This window comes from Diadema antillarum, unplaced genomic scaffold (assembly GCF_040938485.1).
Source record: "Diadema antillarum isolate AM-2024a unplaced genomic scaffold, OU_Dant_1.0 seq00000693_RagTag, whole genome shotgun sequence".
Classification (NCBI taxonomy): Eukaryota; Metazoa; Echinodermata; class Echinoidea; order Diadematoida; family Diadematidae; genus Diadema; species Diadema antillarum.
The window spans coordinates 1,712,614-1,729,694 of record NW_027271598.1 but is presented as its reverse complement, the minus strand read 5'-3'; the positions used below and the strand labels follow the sequence as shown (position 1 = coordinate 1,729,694).

The following is a 17,081-nucleotide window of genomic DNA, read 5'->3' as shown; positions in this document are numbered from 1 at the left end:
CCTGGCAATACATATCATCATTCTCACATACACAGGTAGAGAACACATACAGGTTTACACAGACACACAGATAAGTGCATTAGATACCATAAACAGCGTAAAACACGGTAAAAACATCTGGCATCACCAAAGTGCTCTTATAAGTCATTTAAATGACGGTTCATTGTTAAAAATTGATTACCTTTACTCTTTTTTTCCCCTCCAGTCCGGCTTTATGGCAAACCACCCAATCATGCAAACGTGTTTATTTCTATTGTATTCGACGCTGCAGCGAAATTTGTATGTTATTTCTGCATTGGTGCAAGCAGCTACACATAATCAAATCGTTTTTCATGGCGAACTGGATATCTTTTAACTGCGAGACAGAAGCATACACCAGAGTTTGGAGTCTAGAAGAAAAGTAAGCCTCTCGTTGCTACTTCATTCATACAATTCATAATTTCACACATTTCATACATTCACTTTTTGACATTTATGTTGAAATCTATTGTATACTATATTGAAAACGGAATGCAAATGTTACGTGAACTTTCATAACAACGACGTATGCATCAGTTTGGTAACTCGTTTAACATTTACCTCAGTGTATCGCATTGTGACAAGTGTATTTACAAGAGTTCAGCGGAATACTCATGAGATAGTTCGTGAACACGTTACCAGCTTATGTCATGTGAACACCAATTAGCAAATATGTAGTGAAATGGATGTTGAACATTAAAATGGATGTCATACATCGTGTAACAATGTAATTGTTATCTGTTTTGTCTGTTAGTAGACCTACTGCAATTGCAAGTGGCAATATTGATAATAGCTATTTTTGTGACCATGGCTAATAACAAGAAACGGAGAGAATGAAACAAAAGCAAGGTCATTTTCATTTTCTTCTTTTTTTGGGAGGGGGGTGACAGTTAATTTGGTAAGGGAGGTTAGTCGACCAACATAATGGAAGAAAAAAATGAAAATTGCCATTCAATTAGTTGTAACGAGAGAGGTGAAATTGCGTAGATTGTGAGGTAATATAAGTAATTGTATCATTTACAGTTTCATGTGAGCGCTGTTGAAGAGATATTCAAGGTCTGGAGAAAAAAAACTCCAGAAAAACCACAGTACTAGTACCCTAACGATTAAATGCCCTACGAATTCTGCTTTTACAGAGAAATGATAAATACACACAGACAGGTACAAAGAGGAAAGATGTAGGGAAAGAGAGAGAGAGGGGGGGGGGTAGAGGGTCATAGTGAGGCACTATGAATACGATCCGTTAAGCTCATCCCCTGCTGCTAAATCTTAATGAATCTTTTCAATGAATGTAGATGAGATATATTACTAAACTATGCGTGCAGCATGTATATTCTTCAAAGATACTAGTATATCTACGTTGTAAGAGTGCGAAATGTAGTCGCTCGTATCAACGTGATACCAGGTTCTGTTCAATTGATTTGCAGTTGGTTTAACATGCTTCGTTCTAAAAGTTGACACGGCTTGCATGCTTTCCAGTAAAACCAATCAATTTTTGCGTGTTGGTGGAATATTATACATGTACAGCTTGTCCGTGATTTCTAATTTGCTGAAAAATTAATGATAATGAAGACAAATACGTGCACCTCAATACACAGTGTGAGTGTGTGTGTATGTGTGTGTGTTTGGTATGTGTTTTAAACAACGGGCTAAGCGAGACGATTAATCACGACCGGAGTATACTATGGACTTAGGTGCGTGCCATCAGGACGAAATTTTGCGCGTTCTCGTGGTGGTGGTAGTATGGAGGCAAAGGGGGGGGGGGGTACCTGTAGTACGACAAGGAGCAAACATGCCGTGGAACTTCATTATTTTTTTTCTTCTCGTGTTATGTCACACGGGAGAAAGTAAATCTAACTCGAAGTTGATGAACGAGGGCTCCTAATTATTATGATGTCAAATCAGTCGTGATGTATGTATGATTATGCGACGTCTGTGCATATTACGCTACGATAGAGATTAAAAGACGTCTTCGTCTTCTTCTTCTTCTTTTTAAGTATACGTAAAAATGCATGCCACATAAACTTGATTCTGTCTCTAGCTGAGACGCGGCGCCAAGAAGGTGCGGCATGGAGCGAGCGAGCGAGTGAGAGAGCGCAGAACGTGACGCTGTGTTGCTTCCGCGCTATCGCACGAGATCATCGTGGTCGCATATGTAAAATCACTTCACACGCTGGTGAAAAGGCAATTGATGATGTTTGCATGAAAAGGATTGAGCGACAGAGAGAGAGAGAAGGTGAGATAAAAAAAAAAGTTCAACAAAAAAGGTCCGCGTCATCGCGCAATCAAAAGCATAAAAGTTCTTTTCACGGCGTGATATTTCTCACATATCTTCGCTCATTAAGCATTCAATTAGCTCACGTGTGAGGCGTGTAATTCCATCATAATCAACGCGACGTGTCCTATTGGCCCGCCGAGGCAGGCGTGCCCGTCGGCAGTATTTGTGTAAGAAGATCCGGGGAGAAGGGAGCATGCAAACTGCATTAGTCGAGACATTATGGGTTGTCATGTTTCTCAGAAACGAATGCCTCGATCACATTTCGGTGGCTTTCTTTCTCCTTTCCTGTCTTTGCTGTGCTTTGGGGGAGTATTTCTGAAGTTAGTTTCTGTGCTTTTCCTCGATATTTTTCTGATTTAAACCGTCTTTTTTTTAAAGGACGGTGTCAGATAGCAAAGACTTCACAGACATCATTTTCGTTTGTTTGTTTGTTTGTTTGTTTCAGGAGGTGTGGGCTGTGTGTGTCTGTGTTAGTGTTTGTGTGTGTGTCTAATGTGTCAAATCCGTTCACTTGTTGAAAACTGTCCATGTAGATTAAGACAGAATCAGATGAAACCATTTATGCACTGATACTTTCTACTCGTGAAAACACATAAAAACAATTCTCATAGTAACTTTTTATTCATTAGATCATTTACCCTGGTTTTTACCCTTTCTCTGCTGTGAGCGCCGACTGTTAAAAGAAGAAAACTCTCCATAACATCGAAAACACTCTTCAACGTCCCTGCCACAGAAAGGCTTTAAAGGAAAGGGTTATCGTCTGTAATGATGACTAGTGATGAAAACTTTATGAAGAAATTTCCCCCTTAATTACTGTTAATCAATCGCAATCATAATATCGTCTGGACCGTACGTTATCTTATGATTCGTGGTCGTACTCTTTTTTTTTTCCTGATATAGGAGGCAAGCAAAGTATTCAAAGCATTTGGATTACCTTGTCACAACTCAGATATTATTGATGCCTTTTATGTATAACGATATTCAATAGCCACCACTCTGTGTCCAAATATGTCAACTTTTCACGATGTATGTAGGCGCGCGCACGTGTAGTAAGATTTGAAGAAACAATTGTAGGATCTGAAACCATTTCCTGATTTACCAAAGCTAACGACGTTCCTATAGACCACCGCAATCTAACGGGAAGACATCCACGAGTGATAACAGCGTCGACGTGAAATTGAATTGAATGCAAAACTTGCTCTGTTTCCCCTTCCAAATTCGTCAGACACCAGGTTCGGGGTTCCATGTCGCCCTTTACCGGCGACAGATTTTGCAGCGCACTTTGCTGGCGCCTCGATACGTCACACCCGACTGTATACGAGGACGACTACATCTGACAGATACCGTTTCCCTGCGTCGCGCTACACTCCCAATGTCAAAGCTAATTTCGTTCTCGGCAGCGCGACGCAGTGACACAATTGCGTGATCGGAATATTACTTCGCCCCAATCATTTCACCCTCCAAAGGAGCTGCGCTCCTACTTTCCATATTTTAGTTTTAATCATCATTAAGTGCCTCTGTTTCGCGGGACGGCACGGCGAACAGATTGCTTAGTCCGGAGTCAGCCGGCCTTGGCCGAGTCCTACGATGGTATTCTTGTTTAGAATTCGCATGATTATTTTCGCTGAACTCTGTGGGACCTCCTTTCTTTCTTTCTTTCTTTTTTTAAACGCGAATCTCCCCGTACGGTAATCGGTGGAGATCAGTAATGAAATCAGAGTTTTGTTCCATAATTAACTTCTGGTGTTTTGATGTTGTCGTTTAGTTCCCCTCAGTTGATTTTCAGCCTGAGTTGGGAAATAGAATTAAACAGGTTCGCCTGTCTGTTACTGTCCAATAAACAACTGTCATCATGATTATGGTCCCCTTGACCCTGAGCTTGTGGACTTTCAAGGAATCTGTCCTAGTTCGAGGACATATCCCGCTGGGACTTACCAGCTGTCCAGTGAACTAGATATCTTTATCAGAGGATAGTTATTACGACATGGGCGGCGCCTTTATAGTTTCAAAAGTCAGAAATATTATTGTTTGCACTTGGTGATTGCTTTAAATCATCATGTACCAGCCTATATCTGTCAATGAATATGCCTATAAATTCATGGCGATGAAAGAGGTGAAGTTGATCTCAATCTGTTCAATTAATTTTGTTTATCTCCACACTTTACGATAAGGTTTGGAAGATCAGTGAACACTCTTTACCAACAAAACGTTCCTTTTCAGATATTTCAAGAATTTTTTTTGATAATGTATCTATGTATTTGAACTTACATTTAAATTTTCTGCATTCTTAAATGAATACTATATACAAAAGAATTCATACAATGATGACATTAAGATAATTCGTGACATTCCATGTTCTAAGTTTTTTATTAAATTCTTTTAAACAAAAATACGATAAAGTGATGAGATATATGCGCAACAGCTGAAAACAGTTGCAGAAGCTTTCACAATAAACATATATATCGGGTTCTTGATAAGATGACGACCCTTTCCTCGTAATAATACAACTAATAAAGGTTCTCTATAATTTACACGTCACGAAGAAGGGAAAATGTGCCCGCGGGACGGGGGGGGGGGGGGAGGGGACGGATTCTCTAATGACGTGGTTTGAATGTTTTCTTACCAACATAATAATTTGATAATTAAAGTGACTATACTTAAAATGATGATGAATTACCATGACAATTCGTTTCTGTTGTTCCTAAGATTATTTTTCAAGACTGGTCAACATGCATGATGGAGACAACAGAAATTTCCGTCATTTATGATTATGCGCTACCAGACGTATTTGTTTAATATGGTCTATTTTCATCTAGAGTGTATGAGTATGAAATAATTTTCGATACGATGATATCAAAGAGAAACCAAACAAGTAGAAAAGTTAGAATGACAGCAATAACTTTCTCATAAGTTGAGATTTGGGACAAGGTTTGCCTGCTAAAGCACTTAAACACCTGCGGAGTTGTAGCCAGTAGAGGAAGGGATGTGTTTTTATACGTGGCCTTTCAGTGATTTATCCACCACCACACACAAGACTTTGGGGCTGAATTGTTCTTACTTTTAATCTCGAGGTGATAATGATCGTAACTCTGCTATCAATAACTTGGTTCTCAATTTACAATATTGATTGATGGTAGTTACAAGACGCTGATCATGTAACAATTAATTAGACTAGTGACTTTAAAATAGACTAGTGACTTGAAAACTGCCTGCATGGTACAACGACGACACAATACTTTTTCATTACGTCATTACGACATACTAGTATCCTACTTCACATACCCACAAGTTTGTACAGGATATCATAAACACACATACGCACATTTTCACATTCACACATACATACATAGAAACATACGTACGTACATACATATATACATTCACACATATATCCTGTAACCATGGATATACACACTCATATACACAAATACATCCATCAACATGCACCCATAAATCATTTGCAAACAAGCAGACATAACTACTAGTATATCATCTTACAGACAGAAAAACAGACAAACCAAAACGCGCACACAAACAAGCTGGAAACCCCACAGAGATAACTTCAAATGCCACGGGAGCGAGCGTGGACTAGAGTGATCGGGAACGGCGACCACGATGAAAGAAGGAAAAAAAAAGGAGAAAAATCACCCTTCTAGCATGAGAAAAATTTCAAATGCTAATAGGGCGTGAGTTTGAACTTATTTGCTCGGGCGACCCCCCTCCATCTAAAGTGTCGCTGCGGCAAGCTGTCCCGTCCCGCTCTATCCGAGGCAACCCGATCTTTCTGGGATCTACCTAATCTAGTTTCGCAGTTTTGTAAATAGCGGGAGGAATCTGAAGAAAGACATTTACGACGAATTCACGAAACACAAGATCTTAATTGGAAAAATTGCATATAGATAAAATCTCAAAGTAGAGCCGAAAAAATGAATTAGATGAGTAAACAAGAAAAACGAATATAATTAGACATATACGTATATACATGTAGATGCATATACTTTATATATATATATATATATATATATATATATATATATATATATATATAATATTTGTATAGACGTATGGTTACTAAGATATAGTAAAATTAAGGATGATGAACTATGTGTGTTTGATAATTAAAAAAGACAAGTAAAATAGTAATAGGCCATTGTGGCAATGATATAGCACATAAGCGCCAATTACCATCTGTTTACAGCCAGGCGTACAGTTATAAAGGGATACAGACCGCCAGTGTTCTATTTTGCAGGTGGGACGGAGGGAGGGAGGGGTGTCCGGTTAAGTCTTGCCGTAGACCCCTATGAGCGGAGGCCGGTGAGATCGAATGAGGCAGATGTTCTCTAAACGACGAGAGAACGTCCATCTTTTTCCAACGCCTGTCGGATACTCCTTCCTCCCCCTTCTCTTTTCTCTCCCCCTCTTTCTGTCACTCTATGTCTCTATATCTATCTCTCTCTCTCTTTCTCACCTACCAAACTGAAATCATCGCAACTGATTGACACATTGCCCTACAACGACGTGAATAAGCACTGAATTGATCAGTGCTTTAGTAGTAGCCATTATGACAAAAGGAATTATGGACATACAATGTCGTGCTCGAGCAGGATTAGAACCTACGACCTCCTGATCTCCGGACAGGCGTCTTACTCACTAGACCACCGAGTTTCCGCCCGACTCTATAAGGATTAGAACAAGCACAGGCTGGTGAAGGAGGGGGGGGGGGGGGTAGGAAGAACGAAACACGACCGGTAAAAATATTAAAAATGCACACAGCGAGTAACATGTTGAGGAGTGATCACGTGTCGAATGAATTCGACGGATCAAAAGTTGGCACCGTTATCGTGCCGTTCACCGTCAGGGGCTGTCTCTCAGTACGAGGCGCTCTAAAGATTGAAAGTGACATCTTTGACCGTGATTGCCATCCTATAGATACTTTTCCCATCTCATCCAGTATTGAAAGGAATATTATCTACGCGTTAAGACGATTAACCGAACCGGAGCTGGTAGCGGAGACTTAATTTGGCAAAAATGGCCAAATTTCCGATGCAATGACTTTTTAAAGATAAAGTTATTAGGTTTACTTTCAAGAATGTGCTTTTGATAGCGTTTACGGTTAAAAGATCCCACTTGCCATGAGAGACTCAGGGAAGTCTGGATATTTTTATAGTAGAAGAAAAGAGAATGAGAATGAAAGGAGGAGGAGGAGGAGGAAGAGGGGGAGGAGAAGGAAAGATAAATAATTAAACATAAGATGTAGAAATCCCCGAGGTGGTCAGACATCTCTAAATACCCACGCTAAACAGCATGAACAGGTTTCAGCTCGACCGGCTGATCAAGGCAAAATGGATTTCTCCCTGAAATGTAATGTTCGCTCAAAAGTGTCATCTGCCATGTTTATTAATTTATTAAGTATTATTTTAACCTTAATGAAGAGTTTTACAGCTTTACTTTGAAGATGTACCCGTAAAATCTTACAAAAATAAAAATAAACTTCCCTCAAAGATGAGCAACAAAAGATCGCTTGCCCAGAAGCTCTGGTCGTAACACCACTGCATTGGTATTTCGCTCCACACTAGGGATGCAGACTATTATTATCATTATTATTTTTTTGAATTATAATCGTTATTATTATCATCATTATCATCATCTTTTCTGTCAAATACTGATGATATTCTTTTTTTTCTCTCGAAGAATCGTAGCACCAGGTATCATATTTCATGAATCTCAAATTCTGGTGAAAGAGAAATAATGGCCCTTGACTGAACTTAAAAAAAAAACCACCAGAGATTGGTAATGACGAAACTATTTTGTAATTATTGTGTCAGTACTTTTCTATAAATCTATTTCGTTCGTTTCTCAAAAACAAAAGGATTACAACAACAATTTTTATGTCATCATCGCCCAATTAATGGAACATGATCTTTATGTCTTGTTTTAGTTCTTTATACCTCTGGACCAGCTAATGCTCAATAAATGCATTGAATACTCATATACAGTATGTCCAAAAAAAAATTACAATCCACTTTTCCCATTGATAACACCCAATATGATTAAACCGTCTAAATGCTACTTGAGGGTCTTAAAATATAACATCTTAGCTCTATATTTAAGAAAACCCCATTCAATTTGGTTTAGCGGTCACAGAGAAATGTGGATTGTTGTAAAGCATGTCATGAGTCTGATTCTTCCAAGTTTAGCACTTGGATGCTCTTGAAAATGTATATTAATGTGTGAACACAATAGACAGATCTTGGAGGAAAGAGATTTCTGACATGCTCTACAAAATTCCTCATTTCTCTTTGACCACTGAAGCAAATCGAATGGGGTTCTCTGTAAGATGTGGGCAATGAGTTATAGTTTCATACCCTGAAATTGTATTTGGATTGATTCACTATTTTTAAAGCTATCGTAGCGGAGGATACCGTTGTATTTTTTTTTTTTTTTGGGGGGGGACATACGGTACTGTAATTATCATATTTGGTGATACGATATGAATTTATCATACTCGTGACATTAGCGTATTTCAGATGGTGGGAGACCGACAGGTAGAGACGGAGACAAGAAGAGACAGAGAGAGAGAGAAAAAGAGAGAAAAAAGATAGATAGAGAGAGAGAGAGAGAGAGGGGGGGGGGAGAGGAGGAAAATTGCACACGTACTCGGGCACCTTTGACACACTTTACTTCATAGCAAGACTGTGAGCCAATGAGAACAAGGGAAAAAAGACACGAAGCTTCGATTAGTGAACTGTTCTGCCTGGCCTCTCTCGTAATTTTCCTTTCGTGAATGAGAAAATCTGAGCTTCATTCAAACTATCAAAATGGTGATATATTCCATCGCAAGCCACATCTGAATGGGGTGTTTTATAGCTCCAGCAAGTTTTCTTCGTCGCAGCGATGAAGATAAATGGACGGTTTTGATTTTATCATTCGTGTTTGCGTGGGCATCTGTCAAAGCCCACTCAACCAACCATGTTCAACTATCCATTAGCAGATATTCAGATGTGATAAGGTAATGCTGCAAAATACATCACTTCTCTCCTTCCCTCCACCACCCACCCCCCCCCCTTATAATTCACTTCAAGAAGTAGTACTCAAGAAGAGTTCACATTTCTTATGAAACGAGGAGCTTTTCAAAGTACTGTCTCTGTTTTACTTTGTTTTTCTTTCCTCTAAAGAGTGCTGCATTTTAATCTAATTTCCCCTGTCTTGCGCAGCTAGAATTGAACTGGCTCAAGGACACGGTTGAACAGCCGCACCCTCCCTCCCTCTCTCTGTTCGTGGTAAGCGACGCGCTTGGAGTTATTAGAAACACGTACCTGAGTTTGATTGTTACCGTTATCCAGGGTAATTGAATGCATTCAAACTGTTCCCGTAGCGGCAAATTAATCAACTGCTTGTTGCAAAGAGAAACTTAGAAACAAATCCGAGGGGGAATAATGACAAATCTTTTAAGGAGTTGACGATTGTAGTAGTATCTTACAGAAAGTCAGAAACACTTGAGAATGCCGAGTCTTTTGATCTATTTCGCTTTTTTTTTTTTTTTTACAAGTTAAGCACTACTTGCATCAACCCATAATAGTTTAATCAAAAGTATTTTTTGTTGTTGCTTTCTTCTGTTTTACTCTGTTAATTTCCGTTTGGCTCGTCACAGTTTCTCGAAAGCTTTTAAGACTATTAGCGAGGTTGGTAAAAATGCCAATTTAAAAAGTGGGCGGAGCTAAGACTGCATTATAGGTAATGCCGCTAACCGCAATGTCAGTATAAGTTTGATCATCCCTTCAACCTACATCTCTGGCTCTCTCTCTCTCTGTCTGTTTATTTATCTAGATTTCTTTCTGTATCGGTGTCTCTCTCTCTCTCCCTCTCTCACTATCTTTATATATATATATATATATAAAGGGCTCGATATTAGCGGTAGTTAGGACCACTACAAATTAGTGTCGGGCCACCAACTTTGTCTTTTGAAGGCCAGATCGAAATTTCATACTTAAGATTAGCGTCGAGCCCTGATAGATACTATATATATATATATATATATATATATATATATATATATATATATATATATATATATATATAACATGTAAATGTATGTGTATGTGTGTGTGTGTGTGTAGGTGTGTGTGCATTGTACAGATATCGGTAGATAGATAGAAAGGAAAATAGATGGATGGATGGATAGATGGATGGATAGGGAGAGAAGGAGAGAGCGAGGGGGAAGTGGCAGAGAGAGCGGGGAAGAGGGAGTTTGCTTTAAATTAAATCAATTACTAAATATGCTAGCGATCATCGGTTACCGCGAGGTGTCCCCGTAGCTGCAGAGAATGTCTGCTTCAAATTCACCGAAGCCCACCTGGGTCACTGGTCATAAAGGACAGCCCTAAGAAACTCAGCCGCCCATAAACATCATCAATGTTTAACGTGGAAGACCTTTGATCAAAATTCGCAACCGAACATTTTCTTTTTTTCCCCTTTCTTAACTCCTCATGAGTCTTAATATTAACCTTTAAAGACAACAACCGCCACTGAGAAATACAGTTACATGTGTGGGTACAATGCGTCTGCGTTATGTAGGATTACAAGTTGTTGTTTTTTTTGTGTGTGTTTTTTTTTCGGCACTAAAGTAACGAGTCTCTATATCTGTGTAAGAATCAGATTATATGGAACATACAAGTTTAATATGTTGATTTTTGTTGTCATGTGTTTCGCATTTTCCCATAACCACATTCATAGGCAGTGCATTTATGACTTGATTTCATCACAGCTGGAATAAACATTCGTGGATCTTTTGTTCGTTTAATCGCCTGTCAAGTTTAATCAATGATATTAATTTGCACTTTGGGTAGAGATTGCTCTGGATAGAATTTTATGTATTTACCTTTCTTTGTTTTCTTTGATGTTCTTATTGCATTCACCATTGAGAGGTGTCGTTTGCAGTGCAAGAAAAATGGAATAAACTATTTGCATGATAATGCGGTGAAATTTCAAGTCAAGAACAAATAAAAGGGTTTTTTCGGTGTGTTTTAACATCTGACCTCGATTTCGGAATAAAGTTCATTTTTATATTACAGTTTACACCTAAAAGTTACATGAAAAACTTAACCCATACGATTTGGATGGATTATGAGAACCTGTAATATCAATTATACACAAAGAGAATGCCATAGATAGGCATTAGCTTGCCAAAGAATATCTGGCAGGGAAATTTTGTCACATCATTTCTCCTCTTGTCACTGATTTTGTTCAGCTTTTGGAAACAAACCCACGTTGTTGCTCAAAAGCAATAGCTTATGCAATATTCTTAGAGTGAAGATAATTCACTTTGGACGTTTGACTTGTTTTTGTTTTCTGTAAGTGATGCCAGTGTTGATTTTCTTTGGAAAAAAATAAAATGAAATCGATTATTTAGATTCAGACTCATTTAGTACTTAGATTAACGTCGAAAAAGTTCGGTTACAGTGTCAATCTTATACTCGAAATATGAAATGATTGCTTGCTATTATCTCAAATGATGAAAGGATATTCCAACCTGCTTTTAGGTTTGTCATGGCCGGGTCTGTTGAGATTAACCTTCCAAATTTATATATCAATTTAATGTTATTACTCCGATTTTTAAAGAGCTTATACTACCAGGCAAACTTGAATACCAAAAGTAATATTTGCAAATTATCACGGCCAATCTGTTGCCACAGGGATGTTTTCCCGGTTTTCTTTATACAAATTCTAACATTTTTTGGAACGCTTCAGTTTCTTCAACAAATCATCCCTTTAAGATTTGAGAGTTATTGTCTCCTGATCTTCTGAGGTCAGCAAAACAAACTTCTACTTCTCCCAAATCCCTCAGTTGCTCTCAGAAGAAAACATCCCCCCTCTCTATAATCACCAAACCCTCTTGCTTCTGATGGCGATGCGATATTTCTATGATCGCTCCCGGTGAGCGTTTCAGGAGGGAATGTGAAACAATATCGCGTGCAAATCACACCCGGCAAAAGAGAAAGAAAGGAAAAATCACCGCATCATATCAGTTCATGTTCTCGAAGGACGCGACATACAGATAGATACTAGAGGGATTGATGGCTCAGGGGGTAAAAGCAGAAGAGAAGCTGCAGCAATCTGTGAAAATAACTGATGATCCTATCGACTGATTAATGATTGGCCCTATTCTTTTCTTACAGATAATTCTGGCGAAGAATCATCGTCGAGACTTTGAGTGTGAGTTGGATTTTTCCCTCTTCGAAATCATCTCGAGAGAGGGAGAGGGAGGCAGAGAAAGAGAGAATCGCAGCATCTTCACTGGAGGCGCGCGTAATGAACGCACATGCGCAGAATCCTGGAGTAGCGCCACTGGACGAATAACAACGTTGACGTTCGCGTCAGCCTCCGGAATATAATGCCATTGTGAAATCCCGCGTTAAAGCATTCGGCACTTTAACTTCAGCGGGCATCAACGAGCTCTTCGAGCTTAACGCATCATCCTGTGACGATCGCCCGGTACGGAGAGTGGGAGGGAAAGCGGGAGGCAGTCAGACCGTTGGCGACTCGTTTTCATTTTCTTGTCAGAGGTGGGCAGGGCTGTATCGTCCTCTTTGGATTGGCCAAAGCGACTTCGTTGGAATCGAAACTAATTCCTGGACGCCACTGCGGATTGGAGAAAATTTGATACTATTGATCGAGTTTGCGTCATTAATACGTCATATGTCATCAAGCCCTTGGTGATGGATCATCCGTCTCGTCTGTAATGTGCCTTGAGCAATCTCGGGATCACGTTTGTCTAAATCATTTATGAGAGGACCTATGCGGTGGTCGTCGAGAAATATTTGGGAGAGAGGTCAAAAGTGACACCATTCATCGTCGCAGATGTCCTAATTTGCAAGTAGGGGAATTATTGCAACAACAACAAAAAAATAACAACAACGGGAAAGGATAAAAAGCTTGTGCTGCTGGTTCGGTACCTTTTTGATAAAAAAACAACAACAGCAGAGTACAATTGTATTTGATATCGTATCCTTGTCGCACGCGTGTGTACACAAGTTTTCAAACGACATACAACAGTCGAAGGATTAATCCCGAATCGTTATTCAAAATCGTGCCGTGATAATTTGAAATCGCTGAAAAAGAGTGGTACTAAAACTGGGGAGATAATTACAAAGGAAAAACAATGACGAACTTCAGCGCCGTCACGGCCGGCGTCGAAACCACGGTGTGGGACAACGCCAGCAACTCACATCGTCCCAATCAACCGGGCGGCGTCAATGTGTATCTCCTGATCGTCTGTTACACCATCATCTTCTTCCTGGCCGTCGTCGGCAACATCCTCGTCATCGTGACGCTGGCTCAAAACAAGCGCATGCGCACTGTGACCAACATCTTTCTCCTGAGTTTGTCCGTCAGCGACCTCCTGTTCGCCATCCTCTGCATGCCCTTCACCCTGGTCGGCAATATTCTCCAGCGGTTCATCTTTGGGGCGGGCCTCTGTAAGATCATGCCTTACTTCCAAGGTAAGTCTGCATGGTGCTGTGGTACAGTGGTTTTGCATCCTGGACTTAGGTCTCAGGGACCGAGTTCAAATCCGTCTTGAGTGCTCACTTTCATGAACTAACTTAAAATATTATGTACTCTTGTAAGCGTTATGTATATTGCTCTGTATTACTTTATATGGAAACAAAATCATATGAATTGAATTTGAACTAGATGTTTTACAACCTATTATCCTCTCAACCGTGTCAACCCAGAAGTAGAAATGGACATTTTAAGCGCGGGGGTTAAGGTAATTGCAGAGTCTCTCTGAAAAAGTGGAGTCAATACTGAAGAGGCAACTCTGGATAGATAAGACCATGATAATTATCATTGTTGCTTTAATCAAAATCATAATCACATTACTTGTTATGGAGGCGTGTGTGTGCACCAGCGCATGTGTTTTAGTATTGATTTTTGCGACATTAATGACGAAACAAAACAGCACCCATAAAATATCTAACAATAAGTACATCAACCACTTCGGATTGTCTTGCTTCCGCACACCTGTTCAGAATTAACGCTCTAGCTGTCAGTAGATAGTTCACTTCCCAAGCCTGTCGGCGATTTTATTTGACCGGGGAATATCATATTTCAGACTGGGAATCGAAATAATGTGCACGCGCTTTCTGTATGATTGGATTATCGTATGGAGCGGCCGTTGTCTATCCATACCCCTGTGTTTTTTACTTATTGATGTGGAGATGTAAGACAACTTCATGGTAACGTCCCCCCCCCAAAAAAAAAAAAAATAATGATAATAATCAACACTTCAACAAAAGAAAATCTGTTCCTTTAAACACTTCTGGTTGAATCATGTCTTGTTGGTGCGCAAAACGGTACATCATAAACATTCCTTTCTAATATTTAGAAACTTGCCGTCTCCTTGCCGACTATATGCCTCCTTTAATATCCGATGCTGGAAATTAAATACGCCGCGTCGATTCGAAACCTATTTTGTAAGTGCGAGTGTGTGGGGGAAGTATACGCAGATATAATAATGGGTATGTGTTTCCAGTGTCTGGTTGGGTCTTGCGCCCCCTGGCGTGATAGTTGCACGTGTCTGTGCGTGGGCGCCAGTTTGGGTTGCATTGCGCGTTCAAAAGTGCTGTGGCTATATGTGACATGGAGGATACGTGGGCACTTACTATTTTCCTCCTTTGTTTGTCGCCGTTTTTTTTTCTCTCTCTCTTACGTCATTGGCGCCATAAACGATGCTAACATTCCGCCATTAAGCTGAATCCTACTTGCACGGGGTCGAAAAATGGGTGGTTTAGCTTCTGATAGCTATACTCTATGGTCATCAGTGATTTTAGATATTCAAGTAACTTGAGAATATATCCCGCTATGTAATATTCAACAAACATTGATCCAATTATGATGACGAAACAATGGCTCAAAATGATACTAGAAGTTACATAGATAATGTTACATTAATTCATTATGAGGCCAGTTATCTTACCCAAACGAACAAGAAGCATGTATTTCGTCTGTCACAGTCAACCCTTTCTTTCAAGGCAGGAGAAAAGGGGAAAAACTAGTAGCAGTTGTAGTAGTAGTAGTAGTAGTAGTAGCAGTAGTAGCAGTAGTAGTAGCAATAGTAGAAGTAGTTATAGTAGTAGTAGAAGTAGCAGCAGCAGTAGTAGTAGTAGTAGCAATAGTAGAAGTAGTTATAGTTGTAGAAGTAGCAGCATTGCAGCAGTAGTAGTAGTAGTAGTAATAGTAGAAGTAGTTATAGTAGTAGAAGTAGCAGCATTGCAGTAGTAGTAGTAGTAGTAATAGAAGAAGTTGCTATAGTAATAGTAGAAGTAGCAGTAGTAGTAGTAGAAGTAGCAGTAGTAGCAGTAGTAGTAGTAGTAGCAGTAGTAGTAGTAGTAGTAGCAGTAGTAGTAGTAGTAGTAGTAATAGAAGAAGTTGTTATAGTAATAGTAGAAGTAGCAGTAGTAGTAGTAGTAGAAGTAGCAGTAGCAGTAGTAGTAGAAGAAGAAGTTGGCTGAAGAGATATAAGCAAGCACGTAAGGTTAAAAAGTCATGCACAATGAAGAAAACGATCTTCACCTTATTGAAGGAGACAGACTTAACCAGAAGAGGAAGAAGAGGAAAAGGAAAGAAAGTCATTAATTTCCATACACGTCCTGCGAAATCCAAATGAAAAATAAGTATTCAAGGAAAAGTGTTACAAGGCAAAATGAACCAAGGAGGAAGAAGAAAAAGGAGAATGAAAGAAGGAGAAGAAGAAGAAAAGGAGGAGGTACCTGAGGATGAGTAGTGGGAGACAGTGGAAGTTTCAAAAGACTCCCCCACCCCCCCCCCCAAAAAAGAGATAATAATAATAATAATGATAATAATACAAAATAAAAAATAGGCTGAGTTGAGGCTGAGTATGGAAAATTAGCACTGCGCAAAAATGGCACTAATTGATTTTAATCGAGACTGGGTGTCTCCTTATCATCATTCTCGCAGAAATTTTCCAGTGGATTCTTTTATCGTTACTACCATTATTATCATTTCATTATTAGCACTTGTAAAACCAGACCAGACCAGACCAGACCAGCAGGTATCATTAACCATGCATGCACCTACTTATACAGGTGTTAAGCCGTGAGCAAAGCAGGTATCCTTCAAACTTGTGACTGATTGACTTTTATACACCTCCGCTTCCTCTAAAGATGAAAATGGTCTACCTTAACACTGCGTGCGTTAAGCATTCATGGGCTACCAACAAAATTTGGCCAAAAAAAAATGCGACTGTTGGAACTTCCGCGATGCCTACGGTGATCAGTTCTTACGCTGAATTATGGAAATTCTGATAAGTATGGCACATCAGAACTGATCACCAGTCGCTCGTAAGTTGTTCGTAACTTTACGAACAGCTTTATGAAACAGGGCCCTGGCTTCTGTTCTTTCTTTTCCTCCGTATAATAATACGGAAACAAAACACCACGGCATTGTGTGGTGTGCTTTTTTTTTTAATCCTATCCGAGATGCCTGCAGTATATGCCTTTCATAATGCGTAGTATTATATGCGGCGGATAGAAAGGGCATCATGTAAAAAATACCTGATCTAAAGGTGGCGAGCGGGGTTTTTTTGTCGACACCCTCTATACCCAGACAGAGAGGTATCAAATGATCCAAAGGCTTAAAAAATGAAGAAATGCTCTAGCCGAAATTTAAGCGGAAATAGCATTATTACAGTCTACATTTCAATTATTGTTGAGTGAATTCATATGAAATGGAAATTAAGATTTTTTTTTCAAGGCTCATTACGCTT

At 39.5% G+C, this 17,081-nt stretch overlaps 1 protein-coding gene across 1 annotated transcript in view; it reads left to right on the top strand.

Annotated features, from left to right (window-relative positions):
* LOC139737418 (cholecystokinin receptor type A-like) overlaps positions 1–17,081 on the top strand; it is a 70,199-nt gene that overhangs the window by 27,042 nt on the left and 26,076 nt on the right. The window contains exon 2 of the mRNA XM_071648092.1: positions 12,472–13,794. Within this exon, the coding sequence (XP_071504193.1) occupies positions 13,455–13,794 (340 nt within the window). The 5' untranslated portion in view covers positions 12,472–13,454. The remainder of the gene's footprint in view (positions 1–12,471; positions 13,795–17,081) is intronic.